Source organism: Netta rufina, assembly GCF_964035555.1.
Source record: "Netta rufina genome assembly, chromosome: 21".
Lineage (NCBI taxonomy): Eukaryota > Metazoa > Chordata > Aves > Anseriformes > Anatidae > Netta > Netta rufina.
This window is the reverse complement of record NC_140145.1, coordinates 5848409-5867049: the sequence shown is the minus strand read 5'-3', so window position 1 is coordinate 5867049 and position 18641 is coordinate 5848409. Positions and strand designations below refer to the sequence as shown.

The window sequence follows — 18641 nt, the reverse complement described above, 5'->3', positions numbered from 1 at the left end:
CGCAGCGCTCTCAGCAGGCTCAGCGGGCCGGGGGGCATCGCCTCAGACCCGCACCAAGATGGCGCCGGGCCCCCGCCAGCCGCCCGCGTGGCGGCATCGCCTCAGCGCCAGCAGCGGCGGGAAACGCGAGGCGGCACGAGGCGGGGCCGAGGGCGGGAACGGGCGCGAGGCGGGGCCGGAGGCGGGAAGCGGCGCGAGGCGGAGGGGCGGGGCCCGCTGCTGGGGGGCGTGGCCAAGCGCCGGGAGCCTCTCAGGGGCTGTCGGTAGCGGCGGGGCGCATGCGCGCTGCGCCCTACGGAAGCCCGGCGGCGGCGGCGGCGGTTGTGGGGCCCTGAGGCGCGGCGGGTGCGGGGCCCGTGAGGGGAGCGCCGGGCACCGAGCTCGGCCCCGGGCGCCCCCCGCCCCTCGCAGCGCCGCCGGCGGGGCCCGGATGCCCGTTGGCGGCAGGGCTCTGGTCCAGGCTGCCCGGCTGCTCGCTCGCGGCGCGGCCCTCGGCCTCTGCCGGCCGCCGCTCTCCTCAGCCGGCAGCCCCCGGGGCCGGTTAGCGGCGAGCGGGGCCTCCGGAGGCCTCCCGGGGGCCGAGAGGGGCGGCGGGGCCCGAGGGGGGCTCCCGGAGGTGACCGCGGGGCCGGCGGGGGGCTGGCCGGCCCCGGGAGGGGGGGGGATGGCGGAGCAGCGGTACTGCGTGGACTACGCCAAGCGAGGCACGGCCGGCTGCAAGAAGTGCAAGGAGAAGCTGGTGAAGGGCACGGTGCGCATCGGGAAGATCGTGCCCAACCCCTTCACCGAGTCCGGCGGGGAGATGAAGGAGTGGTACCACGTCAGGTGCATGTTCGAGAAGCTGGAGAAGGCCCGCGCCACCACCAAGAAGATCGAGGACATCACGGACCTGGAGGGCTGGGAGGAGCTGCAGGACGAGGAGAAGGAGCTGATCCAGAAGCACATCGCAGGTGAGGCACGAGGCAGGGCCTGCGCCGCTTTTCAGCCCTGCTCGGTTTTAAAACGTGCCACCGACTGCCACACGGCCGTGCATTTACCCTGTAATCCTTGCTGATTTGCTGGTATGATCTTATAAAAAGGTGGGTAGTGCGCTGTGTCTGATCTGTGCCATAGTCCCAAAGCAAAGGAAGAAGTAGACACTTCAGGAATCGCACTTTGTAATTTCTTTTGTCACAACTGACTGTGCAGAAGGTCTAAGTGACTTATTCCACATATAGACGCTTAAAGGTTCAGATAAATGTCACAAGAAAGCATCAGTTTTGATCCAGTTTTATCTTTTTTCATCTTTTTAGTAAGTTTTGTAGTTTTTTAACTTCTGCTGTCTGTGAAATGCTCCTCCATCCCCAGTTGTTTTAGGACATGTTTATACTCGTTATACAAGTATATCTTTTATAGGTTGAGGGATGTACGAGATTATTTCTGACTGCTGGATCAAACCCTTACATTGCTGTTTTACAGAAGCTACTTCTAAGGCTGCAACTACACCGAAGAAAAAAGCAACAGTCCAAGCTAAGCTCACTCCCACAGGACAAATAACCAGTCCCTCAAAGGATCCATTAGCTGCTGTCAATCCGAAGAAGTTCTCTGGCTTCACAGGTAGGACTTAAAAGAAACTGACTCTGAGAAATATTTTTCTTCCAATACCAGTGTCAGAAGTTTTTTAACTTGACTTAGTTCAGTCACTTTTTGCTTTGTAGAAGGTGGTTTAGTTTTAAATGTTTTTTATCAAGTTTGCCAAAAATTCTGACTGCCTTTGTAGGCTGTCAGATTTAAAAGGACCGATGCTTGCATTTCTAATATTCCCAAGGAAACACAGTTAATGCAATAACCCACATCATCAGACTGACTCCAGCACTATTTCTGCACTGGCTAATTTCAGTCGAATTGTGAGGGTACAGACTAAAGATAGCCCAGGTAGAAGAAGAGTTGGAGGTATGGGGAATATAAACCTGTGGGGAACCAGGCTCAGCTCTATTGCTAGTGGACTAAATTGTTTTGCGATTGTTTATTTTGATCACCAGCTTATTTTTGACAAGTGCTTGACAGATGTCAACAAAAGAGTTCTTGAAATTTTTTCCTGCGTTTTAGCAGTGATCTTAGGCAAACATGCTTCTGTGAAGGGGGAAGACCTATAAGATAGAAATCAAATAGAAGCGTCTGCCAGCAGGAATTCCTTTTCACCAAGGCCTAATAGTGTTTGGTAGAATTAAGGTCCAGAAAAGTCTGGTGTACTGTGAAGAGTATGAACAGTGGGGAAAAAAATGTGGATTTTTTAACATAAATAAAATTTAAGGTCACAAATTTTGATGCAGCACCTCATTATTCAGTTCCAAAGCTTTGTCACCGTATTGGGATAGTTCTTTTCAGATTGCCTGGCATAGGTGCCCTCATCTTCAAAGTCCTCCCCATGTACATTTAAAAAAAAAATAAAATAAAATTTGTCTTTCATCCAGCCAAGCCAAAGAATTCAGAAGATGTCCCCGCAAACTCTTCCCACAAGTCTAGCCTGTCTGCAAAAAAAAGTGATCCGAAGCACAAGGACTGCTTGCTGCGAGAGTTCAGGAAGCTCTGCGCCATGGTTGCTGACAAGCCTAGCTACAATGTGAAAACGCAGATCATCCAGGACTTCCTGCGGAAGGGAACTGGAGGAGGTATGATTATTGCGTGTCATTTTCCGCATCTGAAAGCCCTCTCAAAATTAAACTTCCAAGTATTATTGCAAAAGCAAGGGTGAATTAAAATCTGATTACTCTGTAGTCCAAGCTGTTAGCTGTGATGACTTCTGAACTGATGCAGATTAAGTTTTCAATGTGAACTGTTTTTTGAAAAGCAAATTCAGATCAGATAAGAATGACTCAGGCCAGGACAGTGGCAAATGTTTGTAAGTGCCATCAAATTTAGTGCTGAAATCAGATTTGGAGGGAAACTGTGGGTGTTTCTCCTGAGAAATGACCTTTCATGTAAAGCAGAACAACGTGGTGGAACAGGTAAGCCCCAGCTGTGTTGTTTTTTCCCCAGACGTGCTAATGAGCACAACCAACTGTAGATGAATATAAATTGTGACAGTTTCTAATGGTGTGTGCTTTTTTCCAGATGGTTTTCATGGTGACGTGTACCTGACCATTAAGCTGCTGTTACCAGGCGTCATTAAAATTGTTTACAACTTGAACGATAAGCAGATTGTAAAGCTGTTTAGTAGGATTTTTAACTGCAGCCAAGAGGAAATGATCCGGGACCTGGAGCAGGTGAGTACAGGCAGCGGTTCTCTTCATTTGTGCTGTTCAGTCCCCTGGTTTGGAAATTGTATTCTTCCCCCCCTCCCCCACATGAAAGATTGTTAGCTTAACTGCTAGAGTGGGAGACAGTAAATCTTTTCTGGTTTGTTTGTTTTAGCAGTTTTCATAGAGCTTTCTGCCACCTGGAAGCTTTAGAAAATAACGTTTGAACAGAAAGCAAGACTTGAACTCACCTGCAAGTTCTTTAAAAAGCAAGACTAAAAAATCTAGGCAAATCAGGCTGCACCTGCTTTGTCTAGTATATTTCTCTTTTTAAATGTTTTATATTGCTTTTGTTAATATCACATATATCAAAAACTGACTCAATTAACAGACCTGTTCCTATGAGCTCAAGTTGGCTTATGGGATTAGGCTAGGTTTGTACTATCGCCAGTGCTTGGATGTGTGCATTTAATTCCCGTGCATAGGAATTGGTAATTGATTATACATGCTTCTGATTCCATTGCAAGATGAAAAAAGTTGGTTAATTAGCTAATGAATATAATTTTTTCTCTTATCTTTATTGCCTTGGTATATACCGCCTTCTAGAGACTTCGCTAGACTGATAGAGATTCTTTGCTTTACAAGAGGATTTATCCTGAGGAAATACAGGGTCTGCGGTGCTGCAGCAGTGTAAATTTAAAAAAAAAAAAAAAAAAGGCAGCAATGAGGTGATACTGGTGCTCTTTCGTAACTTTTTTTGCAAGTGAAATAGCTGAAAAGATGTACCCTGTGTTGTGGCAACTTCATTCCAATGTTTGGTTACAATTCCTTCATGCAATTGGAGCGTCATGTACGTGCCCTTTTCTACTTACTGGTGGTGTCTTAACTGTTCTCTACGTGTAGCTCTGACCCTCATTTTCTTTTTGGAGATAGGGAGATGTCTCTGAGACCATACGCCTCTTCTTTGAACAGAGCAAGTCTTGTCCTCCAGCAGCTAAAAGTCTCCTGACTATCCAAGAGGTAGATGAGTTCCTAATCCAGCTATCAAAGCTTACTAAGGAAGATGACCAGCAAAGTGTGCTGCACGATATCACTCGCAGGTAAGGAAAATAAACAGCCTCTGAAGGTTTAGACTAAAACTAGTAGTGGTTATCAATACATCACAGACTAGAACAGATGAAAAACTAGTCATAACCCACAGAAACTGAACTTCACATCTGTAAGCCACTATCTGTGGTTTGATTGACTCCTTGATCTCTGAACAGCATGGAGAAACTTGTATGGCTCCTGTTCATCACAGAGAGAATTTCATCCTTGTCTGTCAAGACATTGTATCGGTACTAAACAAATGGCTTGCAAAACTGCCTTAATGGTACTTAGCTGTAAATTAAATTGCTGTTCCTAAGTAAGTTGGGAAAAGTCTTTGAGCCATTTGGACAGGTTGAAGATTCTTGGTCTGACATAGCTTGTGTTGATTTGAAGCTGAGGGTATTACTAAACTTACTCTTGATACGTTAACTAACAACTTTGGAAAGCATTTCAACACAGAGGCAAAATTAATATTGGCATTCAAATGTGAAGATGCCTTTTGTGTACTCTTGTGCCTCTGTGTCACTAATGAAATACTTACTCCTTTGAGCTTAAACTCTGCAGAAGGGAAGGACCTCTTTCTGTGGAGGCCTTGCCCAGTTTCCTTTTTTCAGCTGGAAAGTAGTGCAGATAAATGTCTACTATCTCTGAATCTTCTCTCTCACTTCAGATGTACTGGCAACGACCTGAAATGCATCATCAGGCTAATTAAGCATGACCTGAAAATGAATGCTGGTGCAAAGCACGTGTAAGTCCCACCTTTTGTTGTGAGATAAAAAGCAGAAGTGGGCATCAGCCTCATAAGCCATGAGCAGCAGACCTAAGATTGATATGTTTTGTTCCTGTCCTTGATTTGTTAAAGGTTGGATGCTTTGGATCCAAATGCTTACGAGGCATTCAAAGCATCACGCAACCTCCAGGATGTGGTAGAGCGAGTCCTGAAGAACCAGCAGGAGGCTGAGAAGATGCCAGGGCTGAAGCGAACCCTCAGCGTGCAGGCCTCCCTGATGACCCCAGTGCAGCCCATGCTGGTAATGTTGGCTCCCCCGCAATGGTGACCTACTGCAGAGGAAGAGATGGAGTTCTCATAGACTCTGTCAGAGACTGTCACCTTTGGGAATCAGTAGACAAGCGATTAAGTGTAGCGCGAGCTAATGGTGTAATGCTGATTTTTAGGGATAATGACATTTTTAAAGTGTTTTCTACCATGGAGCCAGTATTTAGTGCAGTTTCAGTGATGCTGCAGAAGCTAAATCTTGACTTGATTTCAGTCCACAAGTGACTTTCCTTTGTTGGTTTCTTTGCTATCATCTCAGAAGTTGGTCCTTTCTTCTGAAATGCTGTAAGCTTTTTGTTGGATTGGAGATTTGTTTATTTTTTGTTTGAACAAATAGGAGTTGAATATTCTACTTCTGAGCTAAGCACACTCCTACCTAAAGGTGCAAGTTCTGTGCCTTTCGTATGTGGAGGAGATAAACACTGAAAAGCTATAATTACTGAGCATATTCAGACAACGTAAAGTAAATGACTAATTAAGAAAAGGAAAATCTGGACTGGATATCAGAAACCCTGAACAGAAAGATGTAAAAAGGACTTGACCGTTCATTCATGAAATTAGGTAAGAATTGCTTTGTTTCTAAACATGTCAGCCAAATTTATTTTGAACTTCTCTCTCCATATTTCTAAGGCTGAAGCCTGCAAGTCAATTGAGTACGCCATGAAGAAGTGCCCAAATGGCATGTATGCGGAGATCAAATACGATGGAGAGCGAGTGCAGGTCCATAAAAATGGAGATCACTTCAGCTACTTCAGCCGGAGCCTCAAACCTGTCCTTCCTCACAAAGTAAGCACCTATAAATTGCCCCATCTTTTGTGCCAGATTTTACCCTTCTCCTCCATAAACATGACTGAATTTCACAAGTACCTATAGGCAAGGAAGATACCTTTTGTTGTAGGATTTCTTGTTTAATTTTGCAGATACTTGAATCTGGAAAAGTAACATTTAATAGAACTGTAATCAATTTGTTTTGGTGGCCGTTAAGCCTTGAAACTACAGTTAACTTACCTGCTTTCAAGTCCTCTTTGTGCAGTGCATTTGGGTTGACTTGATGCCAGCTGAATGACTTTGTTATATTTGTTCGTCTCCTTTTTCTATTTATAGACTGCGCTAGTAGTCCGTGCTGTAGTAGAAAGTAAAGTTAGTGCAGATATGCATACACATGCTTCAGACACTTCTGGAGAGAACATCTGCATTGGAGTGAGTCCATCTCTTCAGTCAGTAGACATCTTTTTTTTTTTTTTTCTCTCTCTTTTTCTCCCTCAAGGTAGCACATTTTAAGGACTTCATCCCCCAGGCTTTCCCTGGCGGGCAAAGTATGATCCTGGATTCGGAAGTTCTTCTAATTGATAACAAAACTGGCAAGCCACTTCCTTTTGGGACTCTTGGTGTGCATAAGGTAAAAAATAAATGTAAAATGAATCCTTTTTTGTAGTTGGAGGCTGTAAGGCTGTTATTCTGCTGACTTAAACACACTAGCATGTGTTCTGTTATCACAGGCTAATTTAAGAGATCTGGTGCTTACTAGAGAATTTGGAAAAAAATAAGATCCATGAGAAGCCTGATATTAAAGAAAAGGTACTGTTATAATACAATAGATTTGATATTAACTTAATCACAAGCAAGATAGCAAGAAACTTCAGCTCAAGATTTAAAAAAAAGAAAAAAATAAATAAAAAAAAACTTGGAAGATCTTGCAATTCTGTCATTGTTTATAGTTGCCTGTAGCAATATATAGCAGATGAGAGGACAGAATGATGCAGATATATGTGTAGTCCATATAAGAACGTCTAGATTAAATAGCATTTAGGATGAGGACAGTAAAGTGACAATTAAACTGTAAGTATTTCAAGTTAAAGGAGACATTAATCTGAAGTCTCTGGAATGCTTGTTTTGTTGTTGTTGTTATTGCAGCAGTAGTGATGGATGTTAGCTTGCCCGAAGTCATTTGTATTTGTTATTTCTCTGTCAATAGGAGATTAATATGTTTTATTTTCTTTGTGCTCTAATTCATTTGGTCTAAATCTGAAGCCTATGCTTATTATAAATAAAAGATTATAAGATTATGGGGATAAAAATACATCTTTTTTTGTTTCTGTGATTTTTTAAAACTCCATGCTGCTACGAGTGCAGATTTCTTTTAATTGATCTTAATTGTCTTGCAGAAAGCTGCTTTCCAAGACGCCAATGTTTGCTTGTTTGTATTTGACTGCATCTATTTCAATGACATCAGCCTGATGGACAGGTACGTGTCTGGCACAGTGTGAGAGTAAGTAGCCTGACAAGTTTCCCAGCATGAACTTGCTGGAATATGCTACCACTGCAGAAGCAGCAGTTCACTTCATGTGTTAAGGCTGCCCATTTACCCCTGTAAATTCAAGACAGCATGGGGTAATCCTTGCTGTGCTAAGGAACATCGCTATAGTAACTGTATTTCAGCTGAGCTCAGTGGGGTTCAGTACTCAGCTCATCTCATGTCCTCTGAAACTAAGCACACTCTTCTTATAGATTTCTATTTTTATATTTTTTCCTGGAGGAATGTTAAAAGAATTGATTGTCTGTTCTAGAACTCTGCAGGATAAATCATTTAGTTATTTAAATAACTTTTCTCACTGTTCATGCGACTGGTACTTCATGTTGAAATTCATTGCATATCCTTAATTATCTATCTCTGTGTTCTAGGCCTCTGCGCGAGCGTCGCAAGTTTCTACATGATAACATGGTTGAAATCCCCAACCGGATCCTCTTCTCAGAGATGAAGCATGTCACAGTGAGTCTGTTAATTAAGACAGTACATATGGTGATCTCATAGGCTGTAGTCTTAGTACTTCACTGCCTATCAGTACAGAGTATTTTCTGTTCATGCATCTTCACATTTTCCAAGTAGAAAGCCTGATGACCACAGCAATTTGACAGTCTTGGTCTTTCTGTAATTCCTTTCCTTTATAGAAAGCTTCGGATCTGGCAGATATGATCACCCGAGTCATCCGTGAAGGACTGGAAGGACTGGTGTTGAAAGATATAAAGGCAAGTGCATATTTATTCTTTACTGGTGTATGCTGGGAATCGGGGAGTAAAAACAGAGTGCTCCGTACTTAATTTAGGTTTGATCTGAGCCTTTTTCTGCTTTTAAGAGGTTTTAAACAATGCTTGAGGGAACATGCAGTAACTTTACCTGAATCTCAGTTACTGTCATTTCTTTCCTGAATTTTGGTATTGCTTTTTCTTTGTTCTTCTCTTAGCTGTCTTCTGTCATTAGACAGAACTCCACCTCTCTGAATTTCCTGATGTCCCTGAAATTTCTTGAAGCATCATGTCTGTTTGTATGCACCTGTAGTGATATGGTCCAGCAGGCAGATCACTGAGCTGGTGAATAGAACTGCATTTTAATTACAGCTCTGCTGCTAGTCCCTCATGTGACTGCACTGAGCAAAGCAGAGAATCACCACTTCTGTGAAGTGCTTGGAGGTCTATGGATGAATCATACAAGGCTGGGCATCCTTGAAACATTTCTGGATACTTGTATGTGCTGACATCCAGTCCAAGTTGCTCCTTATATATCTGAGCACTTCAGTGCTCTGGTACTGCTAAGTTGAATAAAAGCAGGGGCCATCTGAGGAGACAGGACATCATTGTTTGATGGGTAGCTTTCTGAGTGAGGGGTTCTTGCCTTGTTTTGCACAGGGTAATTATGAACCAGGAAAACGTCACTGGCTGAAAGTGAAAAAGGACTACCTAAATGAGGGTGCAATGGCTGACACAGCAGACTTGGTGGTGCTGGGAGCTTTCTATGGGCAAGGCAGTAAAGGTAAGTCTCTGGAGTTAGTTAAAGTCAGAGATCTGTCAGTTCAGAAGAATCTCAAGCTTTTTCCTACTCCAGGCTTCCTGTAGCATTTGGACTCTTACCATAAGACTGGCTCTCACAGTTACTGTCTGCCACAGCCCATCGTGTCCCAGGCTACTGCAAGCTGCCTGACTTCACCGTGGCATAGTTTGCACAGAAAAGCATTAGATCTTGGGTTGGTCTTTTATGCAGCGCAAAGTCTCTCTGTTCAGCTTTGTGTATGTCCTGATGCTTTGAAGCCATCACAAACCCAAGGTCCTTCAGTTCCAAAAGATGAAAAAGAGTTTTGGTTCTTTACTTTTCTCTTTAAAAAGCTGTGGCTTATCCTGTAGAAGATGTGAACTACTGCGCTCTCCCCTCCTACAGGTGGGATGATGTCCATTTTCCTCATGGGTTGCTATGATCCCAAGAGTGAGAAGTGGTGTACTGTGACCAAGTGTGCTGGTGGCCATGATGATGCCACCTTGGCCCGTCTGCAAACAGAGCTGGATATGGTGAAGATCAGCAAGGTGAGATGGTCTCTGGCATGGAGGCGATCAAAGGCATGCTCGGCAAGGGACTTAGTAAAAACCTTCCTCCTGCAGAGCTGCAATTGAGGTGCTGATTAAATTCAGAACTGAAGTGCTCTGCCAGGACTGAATGGTGTCTCAATTACAGCTCAACTGGGTAAATTGCTCTAAAAACCTCCATGAGAACTGAGATGTAGGTGCAGCCATCTCCTGAAGATGATGCACTGCCTGAGATTTGTACTCAGACACTGAGTGGGAAGCCAGGCACCATCTGGTTCCTGCCCAAAGTTTTATTGGGAAGAGTAGCGCAAGTACCATTTTTTTGGCATACTGCAATCGGTGAAGACAGTCACTAGATGGGGCTGCAAGTGAGAGATGCTTGTCAGGCTGTTGTCTTGCGGCTAGATAACCTGAAACGTTGGGGTTAGACTTCTTTTGTGAGTGACTGATAAAGGTGACAAATCTTATTTGTCGAGACCTGACATACAAACAGATGAATTTTAATATTTATTTGACATGTTGAAGGCCGTTTGCATCAAGGTTGTAGAATTCTGAAAATGTCTGGTTTTATATGAATTACAATTGGAGAGTAACATGGTAGTGGTTTTATGTTTGGGATGACAGTAGTTGACAGATGTGTTGCAAGAAATTTTTGTGATCCTCTAGATGAAAGGAACTACTGCAGCTCCATGCACCTTGCACTGCACGCTACAGCAAGTTTCATCCATACAAAAGCAATGAAATACATGTTTGCCAATTTGCTATCACATTTTCTTTCAGGAACCTCCTCTGTAGGACTAGGTTCGTACATGATCATAAGTGCTATCATTTTGTGTTCTTAATAGGATCCCAGTAAAATTCCAAGCTGGCTAAAAATTAACAAAATCTACTACCCAGACTTCATTGTCCCAGATCCAAAGGTAAGTGCTGACATTAAATGACTGTTTTCCATCCCTGATATATCAACTTACTTTTTGTAAGTGTACAGATTGTCACTGTGAGACTTCAAGCTTGGAACAGGAAATTAAGCACAACTTTTTATCTGAATCTTGCATGTGCATTTGATGCTAAGAGCTTCATGAGGAAATCATACCTCCAGCACCTCTGGGAAACACTTGTGCATCAAATCCTTCCCAGAAGCGAACTAACTTACTTTAAATAAGCAATTAAAGCACAGTTAAAACGCATGAAGCACAATTGTAACCCAGAAGTTGCTATTGTTTTTTTTTGTTTGTTTGTTTGTTTTTGTTTTTTTTTTTTTTTTACTAAATTTACCAGTATGCTTTGGGCTATGTATGTCTGACAGAAAACGTGCTATTTATAAATTGGATTATGTATTGGGTGAGGATCTCTGAGTCATTGGAAGAAAGAAAATAGAAGTTTTTCTAAACAAGGTGCCCAGAGGGTGCTTAAAGAACTCTGTTGTTTTGGGAGGGGAGTAAAACCTTTTTTTTTTGGGGGGGGGAGAGGGTTGGTTTTTTTGTTTGTTTTTTTTTTTTTTTTTTTTTTTTGGAAGTATTGGAACACAAATTCATGAGAGAGCGCAAGAATGTGACATGACTTTCTTCCTTAATACTGTGTTTAGAAAGCCCCAGTATGGGAGATCACAGGAGCTGAATTCTCTAAAGCAGAAGCCCACACTGCAGATGGGATCTCCATTCGTTTCCCTCGCTGCACCCGCATTCGAGATGACAAGGACTGGAAGACAGCCACCAACCTCCCACAGCTTAAGGTGAGTTGATGTGGTGTGCTTGTCTGCAGCATGTCCACAAATAAGTTCTGGCAGCAGTCTATATTTTAAAACACAAATTCTGATAGGACATGTCATGAAAATACCTGTTAACTAGTGTCTCCAAAGGCATGGTACATTCTCTTATTTGTTCTAGGCTCAGCCTGCTTCCTGGACTATTTTGATGTGAATCTTATATTTTCTTGGGGCCTCTTGAGTCTCTTGAGTGTATGGGTTGTGTTGTGCACTTTTAGGAAAGTTCTGCTGGCAGATAGGTGTATCAGCTCTTATAACAGCCTTCATGGTGAGGAATTTCCTTCCTTGAAGAGTTGATCTTACTCTCTGAAGTGGTTATGGTCATTCCATTTCCCGTTAATTGCCTACACTGGGGGAGGCACCTGGGAAGTGACTAAGGGTAGCCTGGCCCAGTTCCATGGCAGAGGGGCCAAACGGCAGCCTGCCTGGATCCCTGCTGCAGCACCCACCCCACACGGCTCCTGTACCTCCTTTAGTGATAGGAACCGGTTGGCTTGTTGCCATCCCCAGCAGTAAGTCAGCTGTTGATGAGCTCTGTTCTCAGTCTAGTTATTGTCATTTGGGCTGTCTTCACACTGCCTACAGGGATACTGACAGCAGATGCAAGTGCTTGTTACGCCACTGAAGGAAGGAGTGATTCAGCCCATCTGCTGTCCAGCAATCTTTTTGGCTCTCTGTGCAGGTAGGGGAGAGAAAGGTAAAATACCCTCAGCCAGACTGTTGCCTGAGTGTTGGGCAATGGGTGTTGTGTGTTTTTCAGTACAGGGAGCCAGGCACTGAAGAGTTAGTCTGACTTGCTCTGTAACAGGTGGTGAAAATATGTATGGCTTCCCTTAATGGCAAGTAGCTGGGTGGAAAGCAGAGAGTTTGAACATAGTTGACAGAAAAATGGCTACAAAGAGGTGCTGGAAGAAAAAAACATAAGCACAAACACTTCAGGGGGGTTAAAAAAAAAAAAAAGGGAAACAAGAGGATCAGGTGCATTACTGCTTGTGTCCAGTATCTGAGATTTCACTATGGCTTAAAGGTAATGCTTTGTTTCTGGTGGGACAGGAGCTGTACCAACTCTCCAAAGAAAAGGCTGACTTCAGTGTTGTTGCTGGGGAGGAAGAAGAGTCCACGGCTGGCAGCAGTGGAGAGAATGAGGGAAATTCCAGGTCTTCCACACCACACAAGGCTACTAAAACTCCCCCGAGCAAGTCACCTGCAAAAGCCAAGAAGCCAGAAGGTAAGACAGTACTTCCCAGGGAGAGGAGCCTCAGGATATATTATTTGCCTTCTGTGAGATGCTTGCGGATCCCACGGCAGCTTTTACGTGCATGTCAGGGTTAATAAGCAAAGCTGATTCGACCCCTGGTTTGGCCGGTGTTATTCATAGCATGGGCTGAATAGCCACAGCTTTGAGTTGTGCTGAGACTGGGAAAAGATGCAACAGGACTGATAGGACTGATGATGCTGTTTAAAAGGTTGGTGCTCAGGCAACTCATTCAGACAATTAAAGCTCTCTGAAATAATGCTGTAAAGAAAAGGTATCTTGACCTTTGTAGAGCCTCAGTTATAGTTAGTATCAGAATTACTTTGGTGTAATTTCTTTAGGACTGCAGTCCCTTTTAATCTTTAGATTAAGGTCCTTAACAGAATGTATAAGACTGGTCTGAACAGCAAACCTGCTGCTCCTGTTCCTGCAGATCACGTGCCTTTTGGTTAGACATTTTTGGCCAAGAAACAGTATTTAATTTTATTTGAAGTTCATACATATAACAGGACACCTGGAGGGGATTTCCAGGTATTAGACTGCAAAGACATGAAACGAATTTGCTTCACCGGTGTGCTCACTGGGAAATAACTTGTATCAAATTTATGAGCAGTCTTAGAAAGAAAGTGTGGTGACAGCAAGACAGAAAGCTGAACAACAGTGTAGTCTTTTGGTGCTGAGGGCAGGAAGGTGCCCTGGGCAATTTGCAGCAGATAAACATGTCTTACTAGCTATGGTTTAATTCACAGATTTCCCAGAAAGGGGGGGAAATTTGCCTTTTATGTTTTTCTATCCTCGTTCTTTTCTGCCTACTGTTAATATACAGACAGTATCTAAACAAGATCACAAGACAATTTTTTGTTTTTAGGCACTAAAGCAATCACTGAATCCCCTCAAAAGCCAGAGGAGAAACGAGGAGAGAAGCGAAAAGCATCTGAGATGGATGACAACGGAAAGAAGGTAGGGACAGCTAGGAAGCAAACACGTTGGGGTGGGAAGAAGTTGAAGCTGTTTCGATTGTCTGTTCACTTTTGCCTTCCATCTGGCAAGTCTGAAATCTTTCCAAAGCAGCACCCTAAATTAAAAGGAAACGTTAAGGCAGAAATAGCAACAATGCACCCTCTTGTAGAGGAAAGTGATTTCTGCAGCTGTTCTTCCCTACCTGCAAAGTTGACACAACTGGGTTTGTTACGCTAAAGGTTCTGTTCATCACCCAACAATGTCCTGCTCTACAGAGGCAATGTGCTGTGATTGCTGAGTGGCTGCTCTAGAGTACTACATACAGAAGAGATGGGAGCTGTAAAGGGAGAACCGTCCTTTCTAGCTCATTGTGCAGCAAATGGTGGGAGTGGATTAAGAATCACAAGAGCTGTAATTATCTGATAAGCTTGGAGTAGCTATTTGCTACTTGATGTAAACAGCAAGTCCACTCCTAGGGTTGTTATGTTCTCCCACTTTAACTAAGAAGCATCAGCTTGTAAGGGCAAAGGCATTAAGATCATGCTTACTGGACCACATCAACATCATCACTAAAGGCAGCATTTGCAAGGGCTGCTAATGGGGTAATAATTCCCCTTTGCAAGGGAAGCACTACTCAGTTGCAGCATCCAGCTTTCAGAGGAGCTGTATGGGTGTTTAGTCTTCTGTATGATTCAACAGCAGGCCAAAGTCTAATTTATAGACATCGTTCTAATCCCAGGCCTGTCCTTGGGGACTGCAAGTGGACTTCTTCATGCCTCAAAGAATTCAGTGTAACTTCCAGACCAATCTAGTGTTTTATCAACCTTTGTTTCTCCATCCTCTTCCCCAATACACAGACACTGCTGGACATATTCACTGGTGTGAAGCTGTACCTATCGCCCTCGGTGAAGGATTTCAACAAAATCCGTCGCTACTTCATAGCCTACGATGGTGATCTTGTGCCAGAGTTTGACACAGCCTCAGCAACGCATGTTATAGGGGACATTGATGAGAATCCTGGTGCTAAGCGTGTATCTCCCAAATGGATCTGGGAATGCATCCGCAAACGGAGACTGGTAGCCCCATGCTAGCAATCTGGGGCAGCTGACTGGTCTTAACACTGCTACACTTCAGGAACTCCCTGAAGGGAACAGCTGAGAACTAGGTAGGTGGAAGAAAGGGTGAGATTCCTCTGTGGGGATGTAATGGAAATGAAATGCTCAAGTCCATCAGAGGTAATTCTCAAGATCCATAGCAGCTATATGGAATTAATTAAAACAACTCTGAGGGACACTACTGCTGAATCCATTTTTCTGCCCATAATGTAGACCAATGCACTTAATATCTAGGTGCTGGTTTCATTTCCGTGGGTTTTTAAAGTTTGGGTATTTTTATAAATAAAGCAATAAAACTGAAATAGCTTCTTTGCTGTCAGGACATCTTTTCTAAAGGTTCTCCTCTTATCAGGACAGGATACCAGACCACCAAATATTTGAAACTGTACGTTGTAGTGCCAGGATAGTTGTGCTGCATGGCTACAACTTACACAAAGGACACATCCTTCAGCTGGTCTTTTATTTTTCCCCGTCTTGTAACATTCAGCACAGATCTGTAATACAGTAGCAGTTTATACTTCTGCATGGGTTTCCTATTAAAAAATGAGGTACCAAATAAGCTTTCCTTACAACACTTGGTGCAACGTTATCTGATCATCCTCTTGGAGTATTTGTTTTTTAGAACAAGTTACTTGAATTTTGCTCTTCAAGTTTCAATTAATAAAATTGAGACAGGAATTCTACCATCTGGATGTCAGAATAGTTGAGACCTTCTTAACTGAAGCTGTTTAGAACTACTCTAAGTACTTGAATATTAATTATCAATAAATTAAAATCAATTTTTAAAGCCTGTTTTGCATATGATGATGTGCACTTGCTGGATAAATATGCATGAGCTCCGAAGATGTAGGCTCAGACTGCGTGTGTATGTATAGTAGATGTAAGTTGACCAGCTTATTTCCTCTCCATTGCCTTAGTTTTGAGGGTTCAGAGACAACTTTATGAATATTACAAAAGAGAAAGCGAAGATGAAGTTAGGGTTCTCAGTTATTTTTCTCCCCTTCAATATCTACGTACTTGTTTGTATCCCACTCTATAATGGTATTTAATCATAGTGTATCCCAAGCTTTTTCTGGTTAAAAATCAGAAGTAACTCTGCTTTGTCCTAGCTTGTTGGCAAGAGAAGCAGAAAACAAAGTTAACTAAATCACATTTCAAGTTTATTATAAAATTATAAAGCAAACTTCTGTACCAAAACTAGTAGGTTTAACCATTGTAGTACCAAGAGGATTTTTTTTTAATAGAGAAAAACATGCCATTTCAAGTAGCATATTAACTTTAAAATATTTCAACCATGTACAGTGTACATAAAGGACATAAATATTTCCATTTACTTTATTAGTTTAGATCATTATATTCCTTTGGATTATTAATCACTTTCTTCCAGATTTTGATTTCCCTTTAAAAACAAGTCAGTCATATCCATGAAATAGAAAGCATTTTTGCAAGGGAAAGAATGTAGTCCAAAAAAAAAGTTTTTCCCTTCAGAAAGCACACTTCAGACTCAGGGTGGGTATATCTTATCTTCTCATTGCTAAAATTTCAACCACTGATGTGCAACTTGATTTATCTGTTGTAGAAAATAAACCTACTCTCTACAATAAAAGTAGATCTGTCCACAGGAGAATAATCTTCCTGTTAAATACCCCCCAGTCCTGAGTTTATTGAAAAAGGACGTGAATCTTCACAGTGAATTTACTAATGAGGCTGTTCAAAGCTTTGTATGTATATTACTGTACCTCTTAAAGAGTAAATACAGTTAATGCTTACCTGCATTTTTTTTTAAACCATGATGCATTGAACTGTATCAGTTCTCTTCTCATGCTGGAAGCTGTTAAACCTTAAGCCAAAGGTTAGAGAACAACCTGAACAGGGGAAGAGGTAAAACTCAGCATTTTCATTTAAATAAGCCTCAGCAGCTCTTATTTTTATCAAGTTTAGAGGCCACCTCAATAGCACAGAGGTTCTGTTAACTACTGAGTGACAGACTTCTTTGTCTTAAGTGCTTAACTTCTACTTGCAAAGTAGAGACCCTCCACTCTGTGCCTGTTGAGAAGTGAGTTGCTACTCCTGATATTCATGTTAAATATTACAACAGTTTAATTTACTGTTAACTCATTCCCACTTACTGCAAAAGTAGAGGGCTTTGGTGATCATTTCTATAACTGCACTTCCCAGGATTCCAGAGGCTTTAAGTCAACACTTGTTTTTATGCTCTGTTGACACCCATGCAGTGTGTTTGAATGCTCAATGATCATCAGAGCATAAAGGGGAAAGTTGGATAGGAAAGAACTGCAGCAGAAGGTACTCAACTTCACACATTGCTTGAACTGAGTATGTAGTGCCACAGTGGCTGAAAAATTAAGGCATCAAGATTCTGAAACTTACACATTACCAGCCACAGAGACAGGCTACTTGCACTGAGGGAAAATAGGTTAGTTACAGTTTGCTTTAGTAAGGCTTCCAAAGAAACATGCTTTTCACAAGGATAGCTCTAATATTTTGTGATTGTCACCTGTCAGACCACAAAGTCTCTTATCCACCCTCACAAACAAAGATCACAAAATAAATTGTTCTTGCTAAGCAGGCTTAATGCAAGAGAACTAAAACTGAAAAAAGGGAAACTGATTAATACACAGAAGCCTCTGCAGTTCACTTCTGCTCATTTTATTGACTCAGGGAAAATAAAGTTTGCCTCTGCTTTTTTCCAGGTCTCTTCTAAAAAGAAAGTCACCTGTACTTAAATATGATTGTGTAGCAATAGAACTCATACACTTCAGCTGTATGTTTTCCTCACAAAACCAGAAAGACACAAGCCTTAGCTTCTTAACTCCTTAATCACAGGAATTCAGTTCAATTTTAAAGCAACTACTGGCTTATATTGTAAGGAAGCCTATGAATCCAACAAATCAACAGCAGGCAAACGAGATATTCCCATCCTAGTGGCACAAAAAAAAAAAACAAAAAAAAACACCAGGCAAGATAAGGCTGTATGTTTCACAGTCTCAGTCCCCTTACATTTTTCAGTAATACAGAGCCCACCTTCAAATAAAATGGTACATTTTTCCACGATCCCACTAGGCTGGAATTAAGTTCATTCTGAATACGGAAATTGGAGGCAGGCTGCCTGTCCTGCAAGCGTAAGTTAAATTGAAAAAAAATGTATTCATTGAAAATTAAATTGACAGTGAATAGTATGTTGCATAAACACAACATGGGGGAAGTAGAATCAGAATTCAGTAGCAGCTAAACACATCACTTTTTGAGTCCCCAGTCTATTTTGTTTATTATTCAGGGGGAAAATCAGAAGCTTCAGTATCTAATATTTGTGGTGGAAAGACAGGCATCTGTTTATCTCCCACCAGTGGATCACGTTACTCTAGAATGTTGGTTGTTAATTATTTCTGTCTGCTGCTGGCAATAACGTCCAGGGAGTCCAGGCACTGTGGTGTAAAACGGTACAGTGGAAAGGGCACAGCCAAACATAGCTTGAGTAAGAGCAATTTTCCCCAAGCTTCATTCATCCCTCACTTCAGCTTCCAGTACAGTCCACATCCTAATCTCTGACCTAACTATTTGTCATAGTTCTGACCATTTCCCTAACAGCAGATGAGGCTTTAAGGCATCACCAGTCTTCCACTTAGGACCTAAAGACATGAACAGCCCTTACAACGTACTGCCTGCATATGGGACATTCGCTCATTCGCTTTCCACACTTGGTGCAGGTGACCAAGTGGCCGCATTCTAGCAGGACACAGTCAGCGGGTAAGTCCATGCAGATTTTGCAGAGGTTGTCCTCCGTGCCAGAGCGCCCAGCACCACCTAAGTA

At 42.5% G+C, this 18641-nt stretch overlaps 2 protein-coding genes across 7 annotated transcripts in view; one reads left to right on the top strand and one right to left on the bottom strand.

Moving 5' to 3' along the window:
• Positions 1-310: 310 nt before the first annotated feature.
• On the top strand, positions 311-15122 carry LIG3 (DNA ligase 3). The gene is made up of 19 exons (XM_084299617.1): positions 311-950; positions 1459-1596; positions 2454-2651; positions 3094-3245; positions 4152-4318; positions 4978-5055; positions 5170-5338; positions 5995-6150; positions 6632-6763; positions 7530-7609; positions 8047-8134; positions 8314-8391; positions 9049-9172; positions 9575-9717; positions 10563-10637; positions 11303-11449; positions 12536-12710; positions 13606-13697; positions 14555-15122. The coding sequence occupies exons 1-19, from the start codon at positions 431-433 to the stop codon at positions 14786-14788; spliced, it is 2946 nt and encodes a 981-aa protein (XP_084155743.1). The 5' UTR covers positions 311-430; the 3' UTR covers positions 14789-15122.
• A 137-nt stretch (positions 15123-15259) lies between these two features.
• RFFL (ring finger and FYVE like domain containing E3 ubiquitin protein ligase) overlaps positions 15260-18641 on the bottom strand; it is a 33341-nt gene continuing 29959 nt past the window's right edge. For all 6 annotated transcript variants that reach the window (XM_084299618.1, XM_084299621.1, XM_084299622.1 and 3 more), the window contains one exon: positions 15260-18634. In XM_084299618.1, the coding sequence (XP_084155744.1) occupies positions 18453-18634 (182 nt within the window). In that variant the 3' untranslated portion in view covers positions 15260-18452. The remainder of the gene's footprint in view (positions 18635-18641) is intronic.

What these genes read in the sequence shown, in the direction of transcription:
- LIG3 (XM_084299617.1), top strand. Translation starts at nt 431, where the DNA reads ATGCCCGTTGGCGGCAGGGCTCTGGTCCAGGCTGCCCGGCTGCTCGCT. An exon ending in CTGCACGATATCACTCGCAG is followed by an intron (nt 4,319 to 4,977) that starts GTAAGGAAAATA and finishes CTCTCACTTCAG; the next exon opens with ATGTACTGGCAACGACCTGA. An exon ending in CTATGGGCAAGGCAGTAAAG is followed by an intron (nt 9,173 to 9,574) that starts GTAAGTCTCTGG and finishes CCCCTCCTACAG; the next exon opens with GTGGGATGATGTCCATTTTC.